The 25,043-nt window shown below is 39.4% G+C and overlaps 1 protein-coding gene across 1 annotated transcript in view; it reads left to right on the top strand.

Moving 5' to 3' along the window:
• UST (uronyl 2-sulfotransferase) overlaps positions 1-25,043 on the top strand; it is a 154,647-nt gene that overhangs the window by 43,686 nt on the left and 85,918 nt on the right. The window contains exon 2 of the mRNA XM_030499861.1: positions 16,228-16,271. Within this exon, the coding sequence (XP_030355721.1) occupies positions 16,228-16,271 (44 nt within the window). The remainder of the gene's footprint in view (positions 1-16,227; positions 16,272-25,043) is intronic.

Here is a 25,043-nt window from a genome sequence, read left to right as displayed (position 1 = left end):
CCCTTGAAGCAAGGCTGGCATTTTGCATGGGGGCTGGGTATTTCCATGGGTCCGTGTACCTGCAGCAGCGCAGCTGCCAGAGTAGCCAAGGAGGCTGCAGCGTAGGACTGAGATCGCAATGTCAGTGATGAGGTGCTGATATCTCTGTTTCTGTTTGTTTGTTTTTCCTTCCTCTGAGGAATTCATAAGGGATGACTTTGGTTAGTTAATAGCTTTCAGTCATGGTACTTAAAATTTGACTAAACATTCAGCAAGTGCCATGAGAATACATGGTGAAAATGTATCCCGTCATTCAGCTGCCTTATAGAAAGGGAGAATATCATCAAAGCTGTGGTTTGTTGAGTGCTAGAAAGAAGCAGAATGCCCTGAAATCTTTTCATTGACTGAAGGTGGCGGAAGAGGGTATGCTGAGCCTGCTGGCATCCTTCCCAGCCCAAGCAGGAATATAGTAGCTTAAATATGACATGATAAATCAAGTGCAAAGTTGCTTTTCTTCCCATGAAGATTATATGTAGAATAATCTATGATTCCATTACAATAAAGAAAGTGCTTGCACTGGTTTCCTCCCATGATTCATTCGCCATGCCATTTGTTTTAAAAAATGGCAACCCAACTGCCCTGGTTTCCACTCAGGGTGGTATGTGGGAGTCTCCATCTTGCTGTAAAATTGTGTAGTTTTATATAAGCCTCATATAGCTGCCTTTGCAAAATCCGGTTTGTGCTCACTCACCACATGTTCCAGCTGACAGCACCATATTTATGCCTTTTCCTTATAGTTTCCATGAGTTAAAATAGCAGCATATTTCATGGTTTCTTAGGAACTAAATGCAATGCTTATTTACATATCAAAGAGTAAAAAATTTAAGAGTATGTAAAGTCCTGGACTTAAATGAATAATAAACTCTTAGGGATGTTGGAAACTTGATGTATTTTAATCGATTGTGAAGTTAGTGAGTGCTGGGCCCTACATGAGCACGTTGTAAGACTGTATCTTCTTTCCAAAGAGGTGCTAGTCTGAAGGCTTAATCCTGCAAGCGTTACTGGTGTAAACTTGTTTCATCAGTTGCTCTCATGGCTTTCCAATAACCATGATACTAAAATAACCCTTTGCAGGGCTTTTAGATCAGTTTACTTCTGTAATGGCTCTTTATGAAATATGTCAAATGATGATCTGGATTCTAAGATGACTGAAGAAGAAATTGTTGATGTTTGAGGTGTGTCCTTGTTTTGGCTGGGCTAGGGTTAATTTTCTTCCTAGTAGCTGGTACAGTGCTGGTTTTGGATTTAGTATGAGAATAATGTTGATAACACACAGATGTTTTAGTTGTTGCTGAGCAGTGCTCAAAAGTCAAGGCCTTCTCAGCTTCTCACACCACCCCACCAGTGGGCAGGCTGGGAGTGTACAAGGAGCTGGGAAGGGGCACAGCTGGGACAGCTGACCCCAACCAGCCAAAGGGACATCACACACCACATGGCATCATGCTCAGCAATAAACTAGGGGGAAACCTGGCTGGCACCACTGCTTGGGAACTGGCTGGGCACCAGTCGGTGGGTGGTGAGCAATTGCATTGTGCATCACTTGTTTTGTATATTCTTTTATCATTCCCCACCCCCCTCCATTTCTTTCCTATTAAACTGTCTTCAACTCCCAGATTTACTTTTTTTCCGAAACTCTCTCCCCTACCCCACTCGGGAAGGAGGGGTGGGAGAGGTGGAGCAGAGTGAGTGAGTGGCTGTGTATGTGTAGCTGCCTGCCGGGTTAAATCATGACAACGTAACGACTGTTTTGTCTTACCTTAAGGAAGGATTGTGAGGAAGGGAGGAAAACTGCCTGGCATGGGAGTAGGAGCTCTGGGCCCAGTGGAGTCATTTGAAGCACTTTATTGCTTGTGCCTTGGCTGGGAACTCACATTTCAGCCTGAGTAAATACTCTGGTGTCTTCTGACATATGAATTTTGGTAATCCCAGTGCCATGGCATTTTGTCAAAGTTTGTACTCCAGTTTTACCTCCTTAAGGTCCCATTTTCAGCTTCCTAATTTTCAACAGTTTGGACTGGTATATTTTCAGTGCCAGAAGTCTGTCTCAGGCTGATTTTTATTCTTTTAACTATTTGGTTTAATTTAAGTAAAAAATAATGCACTATTTTGAGAAGGCAGCTAGGGGAATCACATTGTTTCTTAGTGTTTGACAAAAATAAGTTCTGGTGGGTTCTTGACTGGTAAATAATGTAATACAGTGGAAACTGCTGTGGGAAACAAGAAGAAAACAGTGGAGACCTCTTAAACGACTTGTGTGAAGTTGCAGTGGCAGCAGAGAGGAGGTATTTTCACAGCTGTATTTTGTTTGGAGTTAGGGGAGCTGAGGAGCTGACACTTTGGCTGACCATAGCATGAGAGCTGCTGATAGCGGATCCATAAGGATGTCGAGACCTGGAACAAAATGACTTGTGGTAGGAAGTCTGAGGTGAATTTTTTGAACGCTAGAGAGGAAAATAATGCCGCAGAAGTCCTGACACGTGTCCCAAAGCCTAGAGCATTGTCACGCCAAATACTGAAACCCTGAGCAATCTGCTACAACCATTGTCAGAAGATTATTTCATGTTCATAGTAGGGTAGCAAACTAAGCATGCCTGCTGCTGTGGCAGTGCTGTTCAGTCGAATGTGCTCCTTTAAAGTGTGAAGGCTGCATTCAGGTTGAAACAAATTTGGTTTTGGCGTTATACTGATTTTTGGGTGTTGTTCGAAATAGAATCCCTTTCCCACAGAAGTCCATTTGAAGGAAAGTTCAGTATTCATCAGAAAGTACCCTCTGTCTTTGGATCAGAGGTCAGGACAATCCACACAAGTGTTAAGTTCTCCATGAGTAACTAATATCGGTACTGCAGGCACTATCCACATTGTTGTCTGTCTGTCCTGATAATTTTTACACTGCAGAACATTGTTTCTGTGTCCAGAGATGTCTAATCTGATTCTCCAGATTAGGTTTCTCTGTCATGATTGGTGACCAAATGTCTTATTTCTGAGAAACGTAGAGTCTAATACAGAATAAAGAATGAAGAATTGCATTTTTCATGTATCTGAATGTTAATTTCAGTATGCCACAATTTCTTTACTCTGTATCTCAGCCAAGCTTGATGGAAATTTGTAGAAATGAAATACTGTCACTGAAATGACCCTGTGAAATGTTGTAGAATTACACCACTCTGCCTGCTATATGATTAGAACAAAAAGCCTATTCTCACCTTTCAGCAGAAGTTTGAAAGTATTGCCATAAAGCTCTAGTGTTAAAAAAGCATTATTACTTTTACAGTGCAGGCTGTCAAGCATGTCCTAAAAATAATACACCACATAGTAATAAAATGCAATAATACACCTAAGTTACACCGTCCTGTAGTATGTGCCAATATGAATACCTTTGGTTTAACTTTTTTAAACAACTAATTTCATGTTGGTTAGGAGTCTCCCAACCATTCAAGCAAAGCAGAGACTGTTGCTGATACAGATTTATATAGTTATACGTAGATAGAGTAAAAAAAAAATTCTCTTAGTGCATGTATACCCTGAGAAGCTGAATTTAGATAATGGCTGCTATATTGTCATAGTCTACACGGCACAGATGTTTTTCATATATTTTAAGATGTCTCTTGTAAGAAGCATGGTCTGCAGGAGGGCTGGTGAGTGGCGGTTAGAGATCTATTAAACTGCCACATCTTAGTGGTGACATCCTGATGTGGTACTCCAAGCTAAATAAAACACAGGAAAATTACATAAAAAGAAAGAGCACGCCTCAGTAATTGTTACCAGTAGTCAATGTTTGCATCTCAGAGTTCATGAGTGCGGTCAAAGCGCCCAAGAGCAGTAGCAAATAAACAGTTATCCAAGTGAGTCAAAATGCATTTTAGACATTCTTAGTACCTTAATTGAGTTGAACTCCTCACCAGTTAGGTTAGTTGTGTATGTAGAAAGTGTGTATCTTTCTGGGACAGGTGGAAAGCACGAGAGAAATAATGCCAATTTGAAGAATTCTGCTGAGATTGATGAAACCTGGACTGCTTGTGTGGTTGTATGACACTGCATAAGGTGTAGTTACCTTTTTAACATAAATATGTTAACTCGGAGCCTGTCATTGCTGATATTTTTGAGACACTGTTTTAGTCGTTGGAGAGCTTATAGTTAGAATCAGTCAATCAATACATCTGAAAACTGTTCGTGTGTCCATTGTCTTCCAAATGCTTTCACTCAAACTTTGGAAAATCGAAAGCAGACCAAATGCTTGATAGCTGATAGCCATATCTTTCCTGTTCACGGTATGGGAAAAACCATCACTACATATTTATATTTGCTGCTGGATACATTTATGAGTTGATGAAACTTGTAAGGGTTGTGTTGTCTCATTCATATGGGTATGCCTTGTGCATGCATTGTGGGTCTTAGGCTTCAGCATTAGATTTTGAAAAGCAAAAGCTTTTATAATAATACGTTTGATTATTTTTTCATAAGGTATCCTACAGAAAGCTTACAAATCAATCTAACAAGTCATGTGCTCATACAAAAATGGGTACAAATCTTGTTTAAGATCATGAGAAATGAGGCAGAAGGCAGCAGGAAAAGTCATCTTTCTAGAAATCATGATGTTTGTGCTGGCATTTGCAGTGCTATGTAGAAGAAGAAAACTTTGAGAAATACTGAGTTTTAAGTTACCTGTTCCATGTACTAAAACAACTATTTCTCAATCGAGGCTAAAATCTGAAGTAGAAGGTATGTATTGCAAGGGGTTAGAATGAGAGGAATGGGGTTAATCCTGTCCTTTAGTAGTTGCAGGAGATCAAAGGATGCAGAAATGGAAGGGCAGGTTTAAGCCAAGGCCAATGCTCTGTGGTTGCTAAGTCTTGCCTCTTATTTTTAAACATGCAATTTCTATATAGAAGTTCCTAAAATACGAAACACTTGCACTGGGAAGTCTTTTCATCACTGAAATGCATCTGTCTGAGGAGGTAGAAAAGAGTTAAAATGTCTTCATGAATAGAAGCCAGTAACTGTATAGTGTGAAAATTGAGCAGTTTGGCCAGGGCATTTATAGTAATGGAAAATATTTGTATTAAATCATATTGAAGTCTAAAAAAAACCATCTGAAGCTTTAGAATTTTTTTGTAATACAGATTAATAAAACTTTATGCTAATGTGTCATAAAGAAGAAATAGCTCATTTAGGTACATTATGTTCCTTATCTGACCTACTTACATGTTCTGTTCAGTTACAGGCTTCTAACAGACCTTGGCAAGAAGTGTTACTTCTAATTTTGTGTCTTTTAAGCCTTTTGAGGATGGGAAGCTAATGACGGTTAAACAGTTTGTAATTTTTTTATATTTTTTTTTTAATCTTTAGAGAAGAAAGCAATACAAAGATAGCCATTTCTTACATAGAGTGCTCTTACTTTTCAAGAGCTTTATAAGTATAGGGAAGAGTTTTACAGGGATTCTCTTGTGGCACAAAAAAAAATTATAGAAGAGGAAAATGAGACAGACTTGTAAAAAGCTTCTTTTTTATTCAGTCATACTTTTTGAGATCAGATAGAAAGAGAACCTGAACTGTGAAGAAAGTGGAAAACTGTACAGACATATAGTTCAAGCCTGCAGGCTTCCTCATATGGGGGGTCCATTATACTAAATGCAGCTGCCTCTAAAGAAGTGTGACAAAATCATAGCAACCGTATGACTCAAGCAATGTTGCGAAAAGCACATGCAAGGAAAACTCATTTGGCTTTAGCACGATAAAAATATGAATAATTCTTTAGATCTTTATGTGACCAGTTGTCTGCGAAGCATGTTCAGTCCTCCTCTGCTAGGAAGGTGCTGCTGGGGTCAGACCACAGACCTAGGCAGCTTCTCGGCAATGTGCCTTCAGGGACAGGAGCTTCAAACCAAACGCCCAACAAACAACCCATTCTGGATAGCATTTGCAGTGTAGTACTTAATAATACTAATAATAGTAATAAACTTCTTCCTTGACCAACTGGTGACTTGCCAGCTGTGTGTTTTCCAAAATTCATTGACCTGCTGTTTTCCAAGATAGCCTGTGCAGGGGGAAAAGAGAGTGGTGGATCTGAAACTATCTGTAGAAATGCAGTGGACAGGAATAAAGCCTGCAAGTTGGGTTAGGTTTAAATAACAAAATCCTTGTCTCTGGAAAAACGTCATGCAAAAAAAGGCAGAGCTCTGATGTCTGGTATTGATGTAATAGGAAACTCTTGAGACTGGTATCATCTGAGACGGTGTCTGGTCAGATACAAATTCCCTGGAGCTTGTAGCCTGAAAAGCAGAGTGAAGTGAGACTAAGAGGCCTTGCACGTGACAGTGTCTTCATTGAAGCTTCGTCATTATGTCTTTTGTCTGGCCCTCAACCTCACCTTCAAATTGTCGTCAGTTTGGTAAGGAGAGCCTTGTAGAGAGAAGGTTTATCTGTGGAGTTGTGTCACGGTTTAAGCCCAGCCGGTAACTCGGAACCATGCAGCCGCTCGCTCACTCCCCACCTTCTTCCCCCCTGCTCCCGGAGGGATGGGGAGGAGAATCAAAAGAATGTAACTCCCACAGGTTGAGATAAGAACAGTCCAGCAGCTAAGGTGTAAAACAAAACCACTACTGCTACCACCAATGATGATAATGATAAGGGAAATAACAAGGGGAGAGAATACAATTGCTTACCACCCGCTGACTGATACCCAGCCTGACCCGAGCAGCGATCTGGGCATTCTGGGTGACTCCCCCCAGTTTATGTACTGGGCATGATGTGCTGTGGTATGGAATACCCCTTTGGCCAGTTTGTGTCAGGTGTCCTGTCTCTGCTTCCTCTCGGCTTCTTGTGCCCCTCCTCACTGGCAGAACATGGGACTGAAAGGTCCTTGATCGGAGTAAACATTACTTAGCAACAACTCAAAACGTTGGTGTGTTATCAGCGTTGTTCTCAGGCTAAAGTCAAAAACACAGCACTGCACCAGCTACTAAGAAGGAGAAAAATGATTGGTACAGCTGAACCCAGGACAAGCTGCAGTCCTGTATTTCACATGTGCAGAGGGAGGTCTCCTGCACTTGGTATGCTGCTCTCTGTGCCGGGAAGAGCGTGAACCTTGAGAGGGGAAGTGTCACGGTCCTGCCACTCTCTTTTGTCCCACAGTTTCTTCCTTTGTGTCATGCATTCGGCAGGCTGGAGGCAAGAAAGATTTCTCTGAAGGTAAATTGCCTGCAGATACTGTTGCACCTATCTGTCACTCAGGAGGAAAAGGGGGAAACAGAGTAACCCGAAGCTTTAAAAAGTTTCTTCATATGACAATCAATTAAAACAGACTTCTTGCCAAGCTAGTGAAGCTGTAAGCTTGGACAGAGTGCTCAAACTGATCCAAAAGAAGGGAATTGGTATTCATCTCCCATCATCTCTCCCTATGCTCTTTTCTGCAATTTCCCATGTGTTTCCATTCTGTTTTTATGAAGATATTGCTCTTAGGTGAGTTGAAATTTCTATGCTTGTTTTTATTGAATCGCATCTTGTGTTTTCAGACCATTTCTTTAACTGATCGCCGTATTTCTGTGTTTGCCCTGGAGTTTCAGCAGATATCAGATCCCTTCGTTTGGTATCGTTATCAAATGAAATACCAGTACTCTTTAATGCATTTTTTCAAGTCATGAATGAGAATGTTGAGTGATAGGACCTAGAACAACACCCAGGAGAAGTCTGCTTAATTTAAAAGAAAAAATAATAAATAATTAAAAACAGCAGGGCTGGAATAGGAGCTGATTTAATTTGCCTGTCTGTTCTAAAGCAGCCTGGCAACACCTGGATCATTCCTGGCAGGTGCCTAATCTGCTCTTGGAGATCTCCAGTAGCGGCCAGTCCTCATCCCCCTGATTTTCTGACACATTTTTCTGTTTCCAGTTTGAGTGTTGGTTTTTGCTAACTACTTTCAGAGTATTGTCTTCAGCCAGATTTTCACTCATTCCTTCCCTCCTAATTCTCCAAGATAGTAGTTAATGCAGCCTGCCACAGGCAGTTTCTGAAATACATTACCTGGATGTCATTCAGTCTAGCTTATTTCCACGTCAGATGTTTCTAACTACTCTAATTTGCTAGTTTCTGTACTACACCGATCCTTTTTGTATTCAGCCATTACAATTTGACACATTTTCCAGTATTACTGTCATGTTAGCTAGTTAGAAAATGAAGTAGGAGACCAGTCTTTGTGTGACTTCACCAAGTGGCAGTTTAGCAGCCAAACTGTGAGCTTTTCCCAACTTGCCCCTTAAATTTTGAACAGCTTCATTTGTAGTTGCCTAGCTTTAAGTACTGATTGACCACACATGCTGAGAGGAGAATTTTTCCCAGGGGCGCCCCAGAAGGCACCATGAAACATAGCATGGTGTGTATTTATAAAACTAACTCTGCTTTTTTGTGAAGGTAAATCTTGCTAAGGAAATTAAGAAAAGAATACAGGTCATTACAAAATAGCTGTAGTGGCAGTTTGTGGCAGAAAGTAGGATAAAAATGTACGGGGGGTGAGGGGCGGGAGGGAGCAAGACCCCGTATTTAACCAGTGTCTGGTTGCTGTGTGATACTGGAAAGCAGAATTTGAGAACCATCTGAAAAGCAGAGTGAAGACTAAGAACAGATTAAGAGGGATTGAAGTGAATTTAGTAGAGAGCTACCTGGCCGCAGAGATAGATTGTAGTGTTTGTTCCTATAGTGAAACACATTCAAATAAAATTTGGCTTACTGGCACCTTACGTGTTTCGGTCATTAGGTTTTCTCTGCACTGTCTTGATGTGGTTCAGGAAAATACCTGCTGAAGCTCGTTTTATTACTTGACATCCCCCCCCCCCAGTTGTAATAAAGCAGTTTATTGACAAAGCAAACAATAAAATGAAACACCTGTCTATCTACACTGTGAAATGTCTGTTAGCTTTCTATATAAGGTGTGTTGAAGCAAAGCTTAACCACACAATTCAGAGAGAATCTGTGATTTTGAAGTAGCTTTGCCTTCTGGAGTCTCCTCTCTCTGCAGGAGAAGGGCCATATCTAACATGCACTTTCTCCTGTCCTGCCCACACCCCTCTGCTTTGCATGCCAAAGCCAGGAGGACAGCAGTCAGCCTCTCACCAGGGGTAACCGGACAGGCACTGTGCTGCTGTTGGGTGCAGAAGGGATGACTGAACCTGCAAATATCTCTGCGAAGGGCAGGGAAGATCTTAGAGGAGTAGAAAGGGGCTGAGAACTAGCAGTGCAGAGGATAAGACTGCTGTTTGTAGGTACTTTGGGCTGGGGCCAGTATAGACTGGGCTATGAAGACTTCTGGATGTTAAAGGCAGGTACAAGTAAAAAGTTGGTGTGAACTGGTGATGGAAGACTTCCAGAGCAAAGATTAAATTGTCTAACAGTTGGGGCTTAGGAAGAATCTCCCGGCAAGAATCTTGGAGCAAAATGTTCTTCTGCTTGATAAGTATATATTTGACCTATATAAGGACAAATACACAATTTGGGTGCTTGTAGTAGGAAGATCATGAACTTTTTGATGTCAGACCACCTAGGTCTTTGTGAGTTTGTAAGATGGAAGGATTTTTCTACTTATTTGAGAGCAGTTTTAGCAAAGGATTTTCCTTACTCAGTTTTCAGATTCAATTTCATATAGCCAACGTTTCTAAATGTTTATTAAAATGGGTCTTTCATGTCATAGAATTATAGGCTGGAAAGTCTATCATTAGGGGGTAGAAGTAAAAACAAAAAGCCCCAGGAACACCACCAATACACCCAATGTCTGCAGTACTTACATCATGTTGCTTGCTCTAGATCACATAATTTGGATAGATGGGATCACATCAGAACTTTAACTTTAGGGTTTTTTTTCTTTAGTTGAACTAAACTGCTGAAAGTTTTGGATTTCTTATTTAGGAATTATACATTTCAATATGTTTAAACTTAACAAATACAGTTAACGTGGATGTTTTTTCCTAAGAAACTGATCTGTGGAGCAAGTTAACACTCTAGTCTTGAGTATATTAAAAGGGAAGCATATAAATGTGAACACTAATAGATTTGGATGAACTAAATATACAGAAAGTCCGTATTATTTAGTATCTGTTTTCGTAAAGGTATTTTTCTTCATTTAGAATCTTTCTCTGATGTATTTTCTGCATTGGTTTAGAACCTACTGTTAATCGAAACCCTTTGTATCTGTATTTCAGTGGTACTTTTATATAGATTGCGTGTGTAGAATTACCAGTAAGTTTTCAAAAACTGTACTTACGTGTGCCAGTTTCTCTCCTAATTGTGTTATAAGTATGAAACTGGTAGGTAAACAAATCTGAATTACAACTTAATGAAGTTTCCAAGGTTCAGTTCACTGGATAATAAAGCTAAATAGGTATTTTTGTCATATTCCAACTTCTTCGCTTCATTGCAAATGAAGCAAAGTAATGCAGTAATGTAGAGTGCATTAAATGTATGGGTTTGGTTTTGGGTTGTTGGTATTTACGATTTAAAAAATTAAGAATAACCAAAATGTTTTAAAAGGCAAGAAAGGAAGCAGAAAAATCCATTTTGGAATGTGTTTGGGGTTTTGGGTTTGGGTTTTTTTTTTTTTTTTTTTTTTAAAAAGCTTGGTTTTTTTTTTAATGGTCAAAATGAAAATTTTGACAGGATATTAGTTTTTTAACAAAGGAAACCAATTGTAAGTACAGAGCCTTTTGCATATGATGGAAGGAGTTGCAGTAAGTCACTTTGTGTTCCAGTGCAGATTGGTCAGTGGGGTTTTGCTGTGTTTTGCTATGTTAATCTTTGCACACCTCTGAAACAGTGCCCTCTGTTACCACTGAAATGGCTATGCTGACCTCAGCAATACCTGGGTTTTCCTTTTAGGCTGGGTATGAGCTGAGCACAGTTGTTCTGCTGAGCTGATAGTTTTCAAGTTGTAGTCCCTAGTCCCCTTCCTGCCTTCGGACCACAGAGGGCTCTGTGACTAAGATGGTCACTAATGGTGACTAAGAACATCTTATTATTGCAGATGTTTAAAAATCAATGAAATTTCTAAGGAAGCCAACTGTTACACACATATAAAATGCAGGATGCTGAGAATAAACTGCAGAAATCACCCCCAGTCTGTTGTTTCTGGCAGTCCTATCTGGTCTGGGTATGTGCTGCCAGCCACTGGCATCCTGTTTGAGTTAACGTTCTTACTGGTGGCATCTCCCCACTGTTTTCTGTAGCGGGATATTTTTTGTGGTGGAAAGAGCAAGGAAATTGCATAGAATAAAATGATAATGGGCACTGGGGAGCCATGAACTGATTTCATTGTGGCTGGTTTTCCAGTTTCTTGCTTAAATAACTTTTTGTTTGGAAGCAGAGCAGGACTGAACCTCTTGTGCTTACTCCCTGGCACTTTTGTTTGTTTTGAGGGTGCACTTCTTAATGATTAGGGCTGCTTGGTGGGGGAGTTGTTCTTCAAAGCCTTGATTTCCAGACCAGAAGACTCATCAGACAGCTATTAGACTGTTCCTTTCCATTAGAAGTCAGATGATCTAAGTGATGGTATGTCAGTAAAGGTTGTATTGGCGCCTGGAAGTTTGCAGTGGTGACCAAGTGAAGAGAACAAAGCAGGATTTTCAGAAGGCACATTGAATTTGGCAGTAAGTGGATCCCAGCTCCCTTAGACTGCTGCTTGTGATTCCCAACAAGGGAAAACCCTGCTCCAGGAAAACAGTCAAAACACCACATTTTCCATGTTGGCTTTCTCCCCTCATCTCTACTCAATTCTTTCTGCATGATATCTAAGTTGTTCAAATGGAGTGATCCTGTTTCAGTTGCTATCAAAGGGTCTTTAGTTCATGCATAAGTTCATTCACCACCTCTTCCCGTACTCCCCAGTCATTTTTTGGAAAGTTTTTGTTCCAAGATTGCAGTTATACTTGTTTTCTGTGGGTCTGAACTGGACACAGTAATACTTGTCCTTTAATCCTGGTGACTGACCATCATTCTCTGTATAATCTTGGCTTGCTTCAAGCAAAACCCCCACACTTAAATGATTCCAAGAAAAAAGGAACATAACCACAAGGTTTCCCCAAAGATTTTGCATACAGCTGATTCACTTAACCTCAAAGGTAATAAATTGTGGAAAAATTTGGACTGCTTCCATGTATTCACCATGTTCTGTAATAAAGCTGAATTCCTTTTTTTTTTATTTTTCTTCTCTCCTGACAGAGATTGGAGGAGGATGTGTTCAGCCAGCTCAAGTGTGCTCTTGAACATGTTTGTGGAATGCATAATACCACTGTGCTGAGACTTCGTTATTCTGTCTGGCTTGTTTCTAATGCCTTAGACCTTCATGCTAGTACAGGAAGACAGAACACATAAGGAAGAAAACTTTGTTTTTAAAGAATAAATACTCCTCTACAGAGGAAAAAAAAATAAATCTAGAAGTGTCTTAGGCAACAGACAAAAGCAATGAGGGCTTTACTAAGCTTTATTAAAGGACTTTAGAGAAGTCGTCCTAATAATGTAATGACATCGGTCGCTCTGGGGCAATGGACTAGACTCTTAATGAGGAAAGATGACCTATCGCTTTATCATTTCCATGACAGAAAGTCTCTTTTTCTCTTGTGGCACTTAGTAATGTCAAACGCATGCCATCTGTACCAGGGCTTATAAAAGCTGCATAATAACATTCTCCATCTTAGATAAGCTTGTCATTGTTGATGTAGTTAAACACTTGATCTTATGAACAGTGGTTTCGATGCTTGTTGTGTGCATTAAGTCCCTGATTTTTACTATGCAACTCTCTTTCTTGTACCATTTTGTCATCTCTTTCTAGACAGTAGTTCATAGATTGTCTTTACCTTGTTGGTAAAGACCTGTTGGTCTTTCTGTAATACCTGTAAATACCTGTTGGTATTTCTCCATTGTTGCAAATACATAGTGCTGAATTTTTCTTTTGTTTTCAGACTAAACTCATCTGATATGTATTCTTTATGTATGAAAGTGGCATCCTGTCTTAAGCTCACGAGATCTGTAAATACCCAAATCGGGAATCATGCTTAATAAGCTTTTCATGGTCTCTTCTTATGTTAGAAAGTCATCATCCTTCCTGAAGGTTTTCTGCAGAAAGATTCTGACCGAAGTGCATGTTTTTCAGGATATTTCTGCATGCATTAGGGCTCCTGTAGCATGGCCATTGTTTTGCAAGTAGGATGGAAGCAAGCCCAATTCAATGATGCAATGAGCAGTGGGAGCACGTGCAGGGCTTTCTGGGGTTAAGGTTCTGGCCAGCGTACCCCAGAGCCTGCTGTTCCACTCCATCACAGCTGGAGTTGTTGAGTTATTGTAGTGGTTTTTAACTTAGGGTAGGTATGAATCATACAGCAAAAGGTTTTGCTGTTATTACTGAAAGAAAACAAATACTCATTTTAAGCTTGAACGCAGAAGAATTCAGGCTATTGACTTGGTGTGGCATGCTGTGGATGCTGGGATCAGCTCAGGTTCATATGCCTGAGGAGCAGAAGCAGGAGATCTGGCAGGAGAAGGGAGCTAGCTGAGTACGTGGCATTTAGGGCAGCATAAGTGAGTGGGGAATGCGTGCAGCTTTCCTTCCTCTGCTCTTCATTTGCAAGTTATTCTGACTATGTTTCAAATCAGTACTCTTAATTTCTGTGATCGCTTGTATATGTCTGCCAATTTGTTTATACTGCTGTTAGTTGTTTCTGGATTTGAGCAAGCAACTACCATGAAAAAGACCTTTTATAAAATGGGCCAACAGTGTACTATTATCCTTTTAATTGATAACTGTAGTAACTTTTTGAGAACAGAAATCAAACCTATAAGGTAAATGTTCAAGGCCAGGGATGTTCTGATGTAATTTCAAAGATTAAAAAATAAAAAAGGAAGGAAAATGCAATATGCATACTAATAATATAGGTTACTGATACAGAAATGTGAAATGGTTAAGTTATTGGCTCCTTAATTTTTAAAGAATATCTCAAAAAGGTTTCTGTAATATAGCTCAGACACTTCTGACAGGGCTGTGTAAGATACTGTGTAAACTATGACTGTGATGATCTGTTTTCTCAAGAGAAGGTGGTAATTCAAATCCTTCTCTAGAGATAAATGAGCCATTCCTAAAAATGTAGTTTATATGTATATAGTTAATATTCCTTTTTATTTAGGTAAGCATAAGCTGCCTATGTTTTGGGGAGATGAGAAAAAAAAATGAGTATTAACGTATACCTCTTAATACCAATTATAAAACTCAAAGTTTTGTTACTCCTTTTTAACAAATAGTTTTCATAAAGTGTTTATGGCATTTCTAATGGGTTAACTTGTTTAGACCACAAAAATGCTTCTTAGCAAACATCACTTGTTCTAGCATGGATCAAAACGAAACAATTTTCCTGACACAAGGAGAAAACCGTAAGTTATTTTTATCAATAACGGTGGCAGTAATGTTTAATTACAAAGAGAAGGAAGTTGCTAAGAATGATGTAGTAACAGCCTGATCTACAGGAAAGTTAAATCCTGAATGAGTGTGAAAGGAAAGGTACTGAGCTTTCCTTGCTTCCTTCCCAGGTGTAACTCTGGGTTTTCCTGAAATGCTTGCTTTCAAGTCCCTATTACTGTGCATGGAGTAGCGACTTTATTGGAAAGCCATACATAACTCCGTTAGCAGGCTGGGAACTGAATTACTTACTTGGCAATTAGAATTGGATCAGAGCAATGGATAATAGAGATTATCCCTGAATGTAGGGAATCAGCCATGTTATCTATGGCATTAAATTAATCAACAGGGTTGTTCAGAGGATGGGTGTTTGTGTCAGACATATAGAAAGATGAGTTTCTGGTAAGCTTCAGAAGACGATTCATATTTTGAGATGAGCTTTTGATGGTCATCTCAAAACATGTTCAGGCTTTTGTAGTTGTGCAAAGTCTTCCAAGATCAAGGTATATACATCTGCAAAAGAACAAGTTCGGCGTATTGGGGCTTACCTTTTTATTTTACATGGAAATTCATCACACTCACACATACAGACTTCTCCTTCCTGCCTCCTGGATCCAGAAATCTTTTTAATTCTGGCACTCCAAAAACCAAGGTGACTCAGTGTCCTTTTGGCCAGATTGACAAGAGAAGAGCTCTTTGATGTGAAATTATGTCTTACTCCCACTAGCCTGCATTGCCCCAGAGGCAATATCTGCTGCCTATTAAACACCTTAGGGGCTGAGATGCTCATAAGTGGGATGTGATTTTTACAGTGCTCCTCTGTGTGAGTTTTGGATATCTAGCAGGCACTTATACAAATGATTCTTATGCTCTGTACTGCTGTAAGGTTAGAGCAGAGGTATTTTCGCTGCTTTTTGGTAGGAAGATGACTGAGAGGAGAGGCATGTGTGGTGTGAGGGGAACTTTTCAGACTGGCTGCAAGGTATCATCTTCTGCTGGGACATGTTGGGAAAGCTCATGATTAAGAAGGGTTCAAGAAGAACAGTTTCAGGGAATACAGCCTATGGGTGTGTGTGGGAGGGTGTATTGTATATGTCAGTGTATGTGTGTTAGTAATGGGTAAAAAGAAATTGTTGCCCTTTTTTATTCTAGCCAACTAAGAATGGAGCACTTAAAAATTTTAGGAGCTTTTTAAATTTTTTTCCTGAAGCTTTTTTTTAGAATTAAAAGAGATGCTTGAAAGGGCAGGTGTAACTACAGCAGAATACAACTCTCATTTTATCAATACTGTTTGGGAACGAAAAAGTAACTTGGAGGTTAGGAAAAATCCATGTTAGGAGATAGGTGAATGCTTGTGAACTCCATCAGATGAAAATCTGATGAAGGCCTTTGATACTTCATTATTTAAGAAATCTTTTTGAGGTTAACTGTGGTCACTTGCTTAATATATGCAAGGATGCAGCTGACAGTTTTTGTCATGCAAATAATTAAATGCCATGTTATTTAATTAAAGCTGCCTTGGCACATGTATTTTCTGCTAAAATGACAATGTGCATCTAATCTTCTAGCACAAATGTAGCCAAAATGAGTTAGTTTTGGTTTTTTCTTGTTAATCAAAAATTAAAGCAGAGGTTATTTATTTTCCTTGAATTAGTCAACACCACAGAACCAGTGGGATAAAGATACATTGGTTCCATGAATTGGCAAGTTTTGAAGTTGCGTTTGATGACATTTGTTTATCTCTGTTCTTCTTGTTTTTGTAGGAAATTCCACTTACTTGGATGACCACGGGCCACCCCCTCAAAAGGTAAGCTGCTGTTATTTTACATTTGCTTTTTTCTTGCTTTTTTGGTTTTGTGTTTTCAGTAATTTTATGTTCACTTGTGTACAAAGCAACTGTGATGAGTTTACGTCAATACTACTTGGCCTTTCTAACTTTTTTCCCCCAATGTTTTCAGGCGTTCAGATTTCACTTGGGTTAAATCTCTGTGTGATTAAACTAATGGCACTTTTGTCACTGAGTCAAGGGGAGGCAGGAGTTTAGTGATGTTTTATCTATCAGCACATTAATGCACAAACAAGGCACAGCAGTTGGAGTTAATTAGGCAAGTGAAGATGGCCTTTTTCCTGGCAGAATTTGCTAGAACATGGACTCTGCTGCTCTGTACAGTAATTTCAAACAGAGCAGTATTTAATGAATGTGGGTAATAATTCCTTTTATAGGGATAGGGTATACTCTTACCATCACCTATGACTGCAGCATTGACTTTTCCATCACCATTAGCATGACACCTCATGACATTTCAGGTGGACCAGCATTGTGATGGTTTCGACAAGAAGAAAAAATAGAAGCAGGCATTTAGGGTCTCTTGGTTTGTTTTCTTTTGCCTTGTTGGTTTATTCTCTAAAACATGATCTTATACTATCTTGTGTCTGTCTTTCCAGACAAGAAGGCTATTATAACTCCTTTTCCATAGTAGCTATTTAAAAAACAAGACGACAACCATTCTCTTGCTATGTTCTAAATTCTCCAGACTCACTTTATTTCTGTAGGTATAGTGTAGTATCTTACTGAGGTATTTGGGTAGAACTAACTGTGGTTTTGGAGTCTTTATGCTATGCAGTTGCAACACTTGAAGGTGCAGCTTTTCTAAAAGTTTCCTTTTGAAATTATGCAGAATTCTCACTGTTACTTGTAAGACAGCAAAGCAGAAAAGGGGGAAGAGATACTGTGATTATGTATATAATAATAATTAGCCATAGGCTAATTTACACAAGAGTCTATGTCTTTCTTAATATTAAATTTTTCAAGTAATGTTTTAATGGAACATAGATGCCTGGATCCTTTTGTAAGCCCTATTGGTATTTCAGTAGAAATTTTACATGCTCTAAGAACTCCATGGGAAAGGTGAGATTTCATGGTCATTTCTAGCCAAAAAGTGGAGCCTACTGGTGAAAGGGTCTTTTTTTTCTTTTTCCTCAGCAGTGCAGGAGTCCTGCTGGGCTGATGGGGATGAGCTAGAGCATGAAACCTAAAAATGTGTTTGTCTTCTAGTTTAGTTTCAGACAGATTGTTTTCCTGATGTGGCCCACCATGAATGCTGGTGCGGCAGGTGAGAGTGAGTAGCTAGAGATGGGGTGGAGGTGAAGAGCCACTATCTCTGGTGGTAGCCCTCACTCATCTCTCTTCAAACTCACCATGAAGTCACACCCTGAGCCACCAGGCCTTGAGTTTAAATGCTCAACCACGTGTATGCATCAGTGTGGTGAAACAGTCAGCTTTCGGTCAGTGGAAGGAGGGTAATAGGGAAAGTGATTCAATTTAGCTTAGTTATCAGTGAAAGCAAGCTACGATAATCTGGGTTTCTTCGCCTTGTTGCTGCAAAGTCTGTGTGCATATGAGATGTGTAATTTTCAGCTGATATGTGGAAATTTGTTATAGTCTTGAAGTTCAGTCAGCTCAAAGGCATGATGTACATCCGATGTTCTTCCTCTTAACACAAATTACTTCTGCATGCACAGTTACAAAAACAAATGGATGTAGACAGAAGCAACAAAATCAAGTTCATCATTACTAAGTGAGATGGGATGGGAGGGAATCTAAGGCTAAACATGTGTTTCACACTTAAAATTTATTTAATACCTTCTTATGCTCTTGCAAGATATTTTTTTATTGTTTGGGTGCCATCTGCTTCTCTTGCCCAGAGGTACAGCAGCTTGCATGGAATAAAGCATTATGTTTGTCAGGTCTCCACAGTGAACAATCAGCTCTGAAAAATAAAGCAGTGCTTATTCCAGACCTTTAATTTTCATGCTTGCTTTAGCATTCAGAAGTGTCTAGTTGTGCCAGTAAGGGAAAAGCTGTAATCTGGATAAGAATTTTTAACCTTGGAAACTTTATTCAGATTTTGGTCCTTTTTCTTCAGGAATTTTGTGTTACCAATTAATGGTGCTGTGGATGGGAACTCTATGCCGATGGGCAGCAGTGGGACAGATTTATGCAACCCAGACACTTTCCTGTTTACATTATGAAAAGTTCTTTAGCCTATATAAACATGTAATTTTTGGCTGTGTTCACACAGTTTCATCCAGCTACAGCTCAGCTGTCTGTAGAAAGGCCAGCTGATTAAATACCTACACAATTCATTGGTTGTGTAGGTACTCTTTGATTAACTATAAAAGTTAGTAAAGTTTTTGGGCTTCCTCTCTAATCACCCTCACTCCTGAAAGCTTGGTGAGTAGCTCAGTGGAATAACAGGCTGTAGCCTATTGTAAGTTAAAAGCTATTTTGCTTTTTGAAGTACTTGCATGTGTTTAGAAACTGATAAAAGATGGATGCACACATTTTGATCATCTTTTGGGCAACATGTGGGCAAGCCTGCTTGTTCTTGGGTGGGGTTTTTTTTGTTTTGTTTTTCATTCTTGTAATCAAAATGTGGGTGGGGGTTAGTAAGAGGCCTGCTAATTACTGGTATTTGCTTAGGCTCATGTTTTGCATGAAGATGCTCTTGCTTTGTGAACCTCTTGCATTGCATTATTGGCTAAGTGCAATTATTTACCCTCTTACAGCTTCAGTTCTGAACTGTGAACTCTACCTGAACTAAATTCACTGTAATTGTCATTATCATTATCATTCAGGTTGCCTCTATTCACATGACTAGGTAACTGTCTACATTTAAACTAATAGATGGTTAAGGTCAATGAATGGTTTAATTTGACACATAAAAAAGTGGCAATTAAAAAAGTAGAAATTAATCCTGAATCCAACATTTGAAATATTTCATTACAAATAGTATTTTCAGTTGTGATCCTCACAAAGCAGAGATGGTGTGATGCACCTTTCCTTAGCAGCACACACAATACATGGGTGAAAAAGCCCTCAATTTGTTTCTTTCAATCCTTGCAGTCACTTACCCTGGCAAGCATATCTTTGCCCTACTATATTCAACTGTGGTCAGTCCTGTGTGGCACTATTACATGAAACTCTCCAGCATTTCCCTAATGCCTGCTGTATTCATCAGAGGGAATTGCAGCGTGCTCTGAATTAAATGAAAACAGAAGAGGGGGATTTGGAAGGTTCAGAAAGTAAGTTATAGAGTTAGAAGGATTCTAATTTTGTGTGTCTACTTAAAAATGCTTAAAAGCTAGAAACTGAGATAATGAACAACAAGCCATTGCTCGGGGTTAGAATGACTGATAACTAACACTGATAGTACGTAGTAGTGGAAGGCCACCAACAGTCGGTATGCACTGGACTGCACTGTTTTGCAGAGTGCCTTCCAGTGTTTTGTTGGAAATTGTATTAGTCTTGGCTTTTTGTCATGGCTAGGTGCCAAAACTTTGTTTTCTTTAAATACTATGTGGGTTTTTTCCCAGTGGAAGAACTGAAAATAGCACTTGTTCTCTGAATAAGGAATAGCATCATCATGTTTCAGGAGATCGGGGTACTGGGCTCCTGAAATAAATGTGGCAGCAGCAATTTTCTTAGTGCAAGTAGAGAAGGAAAGCTTTGCTCAGTGCTGTACATGAGCATTGCTGGTGTGTTCTGGTTCACCCGTTAAGACCAGTTGAGCCAGCTTTTCAAGACTTCCCCAAGTAGAGGTTTTCTTGACTGTTAAAGATTAGCAGTGGTTACCCTTGCCACTGGTATGAAGGTTACTATGCCTGTAGTATGGAGGTGTGTGGCTGGCATAGGCCACTCTTCTTTGGTCCTTAGACACCAAAGACTTGACCAGAGATTGGCTCATCCTAGATTTTCATGAGTTCTAAGACAAATCTATGTGTGTGCTTCTCTCCAGGTAGATGCAATCTCCAGCAACCCTAGCACACCTCTGGTCCTGCTGGTGTTAGTGTCTAACGGATAAAAAGGAAGTTGAATTTGGCTCAACTGTATTCCTTACTCTGTCAGTAAATATTAACCCTTCAAGTTAAAGTGCTTGAATTTCCTAGTTCAAATCTCTCTCACTTTGTTTTTTCTTAATCTCCTGGGGTTTTTGAATATGCATCTGAAAGTACTAATTTTAAGGTTTTTGCAAAGTGATCATTTGTTTATCCTCTCTTAGCCTATTATAGGCTAAGTGATGCCTATAGATGGTGCTGGCCTGTTTTTAAAAAACCTGTGGAATACATGTTCATTAGTGACTGATGGTGTTCAGTTAATATATTTCATGTCTGCACATTTCAGTAAATAAAACAGGTGTATTTTGTTCCAGTATTTGGGTTAGCCATTTCTTTAGCAACACTTTTTGAAGTTGTTTCCTCCATCCAATGTGGTGAAGCTGACATCTGAGGACAAATGATGTGATCTTTATCAAACCTATTGTTGTTATTGATTGAAAGCTTTTCCCCTGAGAACTTAACAAGAGCATCAGGATATGTCCCTCTATATGTGTAAAGGAGCTGTGCACATAGATGACAGATAAATTGGATTCAAGTGGTCTATTCTCCTTTTTTTGATGGTTGTCCCATGGGATGCCTGTGATGGACCCAGTGTCTTTTGGTAGCTGTTTAGATGTCAGCAAAGCTCTATGCTTAGCACGTGTGTGACAGTGCTTCAAAGCTTTAAGTGAATACAAAAATGGATAAGTTTAAAATGAAAAGAAATAAAATGCATAGACACAATATAATATTTTTCAGTAAAACGTCAGGCTAAGAAAGTTGGGGCTGTTCAGCCTGGAGAAGAGAAGGCTGCGTGGAGACCTCATAGCAGCCTTCCAGTATCTGAAGGGGGCCTACACAGATGCTGGAGATGGACTCTTCATTAGGGACTGTAGTGGTAGGACAAGGGGTAATGGCTTCAAGCTTTAACAGGGGAAGTTCGGGTTAGATGTACGGAAGAATTCTTTACTATGAGGATGGTGAGGCACTGGAACAGGTTGCCCAAAGAAGTGCTAAATGGTCCATCCCCGGCAGTGTTCAAGACCAGGTTAGACAGGGCCTTGAGCAACATGGTCTAATGTGAGGTGTCCCTGCCCATGGCAGGGGGGTTGGAACTAGATGATCTTAAGGTCCTTTCCAACCCTAACCATTCTATGATTTTATGATAAGTTTGATTTGATGTTATTGGTTTGAAGCTGGAAAATGGATAAATACCTTTTTCACCATTCTTTCAGTTCTTACCTAATGCTTATGTGATAGTTGTTCATGTTTTCCTTATGGATCAAGACTATCAGAAAAAGAAAGCAGAATCCTTCAGTGGCCTTTGGTATGTATGTACTGTACCCAGTCCTTGACACCCTTGTTGTCAAGCAGATTTTTTGTTTTATTTAACTTTAAATCTTACTATAAGTTGATATCAGCATTGCACCCATTACATTGAGGTTTTGTGTTCCTGTTTTATGTTGGGTTATGCTTTTTGTCTGTGTCAGCTTCATTTTTTTCCAGTTCTTTTGACAGCAGTACTAAGAAAACAGCCAAGAGCTGTGCATGTTGGTTTTAATTTATTTTTATTTTCCAGTGGATACTTCCTGTGTCATTTGGACTTGTGTTTTAGTTTGAGCAATCTTTTTTGAGAACAGGGTTCTACCCCATCAGCACTCCACGGTCTTAAGTGATTGATTTGTTAGGGATGAAGTACTTGATTAAAAAACTAAACAAAAACCAAGTAAGGTTTGTTTCACTTTAGGTACATGCTTACTAGGGATTTTAAGATCATGAATAGTAGTGTGTGTGGTTTTGGTAGAGTTGAAATTCTGTGTTTAGCTGTTCCAAAACAAATGGTGGATAATCTTTGAAGCAATCCATCCAGGGCAGGGTGGGAGGAGATTTCAGTGATTAAAAAGCCCTGTCCTGCTTGTAAAATGAAGAATTGTTTGTGAGATATTGTGCAGTGTGAAAGTTTTCGTCTAGCAAAAATAATCAGAATTTAGAAATGCTGAAATAGAGTAATTTCCTGTGGTTACTGAGCTCAGTACCTGGCTGATAAAAATCAAAATGCAGTAAGTGCCTTAACTACAAAGATCCCCCTTATAGTTTGAAGTACTGTTTTACTGTATAACTGAGATTGAGTGTAGTACAGTGAATAAAATACAGTGATTTTAAAAAACATAAAATATTTCTCCACTTCCCTCAGTTTATTAAAGGCAGTGTAAAATAATTGTAGAAATATTTGGAATCATTGATTTATGTCCTTTTTAAATTTTGTTCTCCTTTCTTATAAATGGCAGTATCTCAAGGGAAGAAAAATCTGATTTTTCCAGAAGATTCCCCATTGTATGTTATTTACAATTGATCGGAATCCTGCTGAAGCTACAAGTGGTGAATGATATAACAGTATAATACACTAGAATTGAGTCTGTACTATTAATTGTGAATTGTGTTGTAAAAATAACTGAATAGTAATGGAGTACAAATTTTTGTTTTTGTTCATGTGAATTTGTTGATCAAGAATCTTCAGAGCAAGTAATTATTGTGTTGTTTACCAAAATAAAGAAAATGATTGCTTATGTTTTTAATACTACTTCAGTTTATAGTATATCAGAAACATGTTGACATAGGGAAGCTAACTGATAGTAAATGAACAGTACAAAGAGACTTGGGAAATTAAAGCCAGGTTGCCTGTCATAAGAAGATAAATCGATGAGAGATACTGTGTGTGCTGACATCCTGCAAAAGTTTAAACAGTAGTGAATTGGCTTTACTAAGCCTGACGTTTTCAGCCTCTCAACTTTGAAAGACTTTGAGGCACAACAGGGATGCAGGTTTTGTGAATACCAGTAGTCTGTAGTTTTCATCCATCTAATTTCAGAGATGCTTAGGAAGTATTCAGTCATTTGGTCTGTACTTTAATTGTCAGGCTGTGTGCATAGTTAAAGGTGAATTTTGAATGCCTCTGACATTAACACAGCAGCCTACCCACTGTTACACAAAACAGAAAAATTCTGATATCACCAATTTTGCAACCTGTAGGTTTGTTCTATGTCATATACCATAACTAAAAGAACTACCCAATGCATCAGCATCCCCACTTCTGATGATAGTAGAGCTCTGTGTTTTCACTGAAATTTAGGACATAATCCATTCTAAGCTGATTTTTGCTCACCTGCAAAGCATCCATGCAGATTATTTCTCAGCATATGAATATCTCTTACAAATTACAGTTTTAAATTTCCAGCTCTCCCTCTTCTTCCCCTTCTTTCCAGGGTAGGAAGATATTCATATACTAACATACCATAGGAGGAAGTTGTAACCACTTAATCATATCCACTGAATATGGCCATTTTCATTACCCTTTTATTAGGAAGTGCTGATTTTATAATACTGAAGTCAAATTACAGCTGGGTCTGAGTGACCTAAACCTTAAGCGGAAAACCAAGAATATGCCATTCTGGATAGGGGTAGCATGACAGGGTATCTTCTGAAAGTGACAAACTGGTTTGGTTTATGTTGCTAAGCCTTGTGACTCAGTTAAGGAACATTCATGATTTTACCCCAAGTCTTATATTTGTTGAGGCTGTTCTCAAATCCTGAACTATGACCATTAACTAGTTCTGAAAGAAGCTCAGTTGACGGGGGGGGAGGGGAGGGGGAGGAAGTGTTTTTCTAGCTATGGTGTTTGAAGATGAAAAATATTGAAAACGTGGAACAAGCTATGGAGGCTTGCAAAACTGAAGAAAGAAAAATAATCAGAATTCTAGTGTTATTTTGAAAACTTCATGATTTTGAAGATGAGCTGTTAGGTCCTGACAGTCTTCTGCTTGGGCTTTACAAAACTATAAAGTGTAGTTCAGGAAACAATAAATAGTGGTCAAGTACTCTAATAAGGGCCAGGAGCTTTAATCAAAAAGGAGACAGTGAACTCACCGGTGAGTGGTCAACAGTAGAGTCAAAACATCAGGCAGAGAGGACAGGGTGTCTTGACAGGGCCGAAGGGGTCTGTGTGAGAGTGGTTGGTATGGTAATTCAGGTGAAGAAGGAATTTCAGCAAGTGATGTAATAGGTAATTCTCAGGGCAGCACCCATGACACCTCAGCATCCTGGGGGAGAGCAGAGGCCTTTGCTCTTGGCACTGTTGGTGGTTTTGGATAGATGAAAGGAGAAGCTCCCTCCATCGAAATGGAAAGATGTCCTGCCCTGGCCAGCAGGAATGAGGTTTGGTATGCTTGAGGAACAGATTAATCATTTCAGATTGCAGAAGGGTGAAATGGGAGCACTTGATACTGGGCTGCATCCATTATTGCCTCCAACTTGGGGCATCTCCAACATCACAGGATCCACTTGTGACTGAAACATGGATTGTGGTCAGTCAGGAAGGTATTCTGGGTCTTTGAGTCATTTCACATGACACTAGCATTTCTGCTGTGTTCTGGTTCTGCTGGAATTGTTGGCCAGCAGCACACTGTCCTTCCTGTAGGTGCTCTTTGGTGTTGCTTCTTCCAGGTGGTGACATATTGTCATGAACTAGATTGGAATCTGTAACTGGCAGAAGCTGTGAAGTAAATTCAGTCCCTTTGAGTTCCTCTGAACATGTGGAATGAGAGCATCTCAGAGCCAGCTTGTCAGTAATGAGCATTTGAGTTACAGTCCAGCAGAACAGAACTGGCCTGTTTTACAAATTAAAATCCAGTTACGCCTATAAACA

Source organism: Strigops habroptila, chromosome 10, assembly GCF_004027225.2.
Source record: "Strigops habroptila isolate Jane chromosome 10, bStrHab1.2.pri, whole genome shotgun sequence".
Lineage (NCBI taxonomy): Eukaryota > Metazoa > Chordata > Aves > Psittaciformes > Psittacidae > Strigops > Strigops habroptila.
This window is presented reverse-complemented; position numbering and strand designations above follow the sequence as displayed.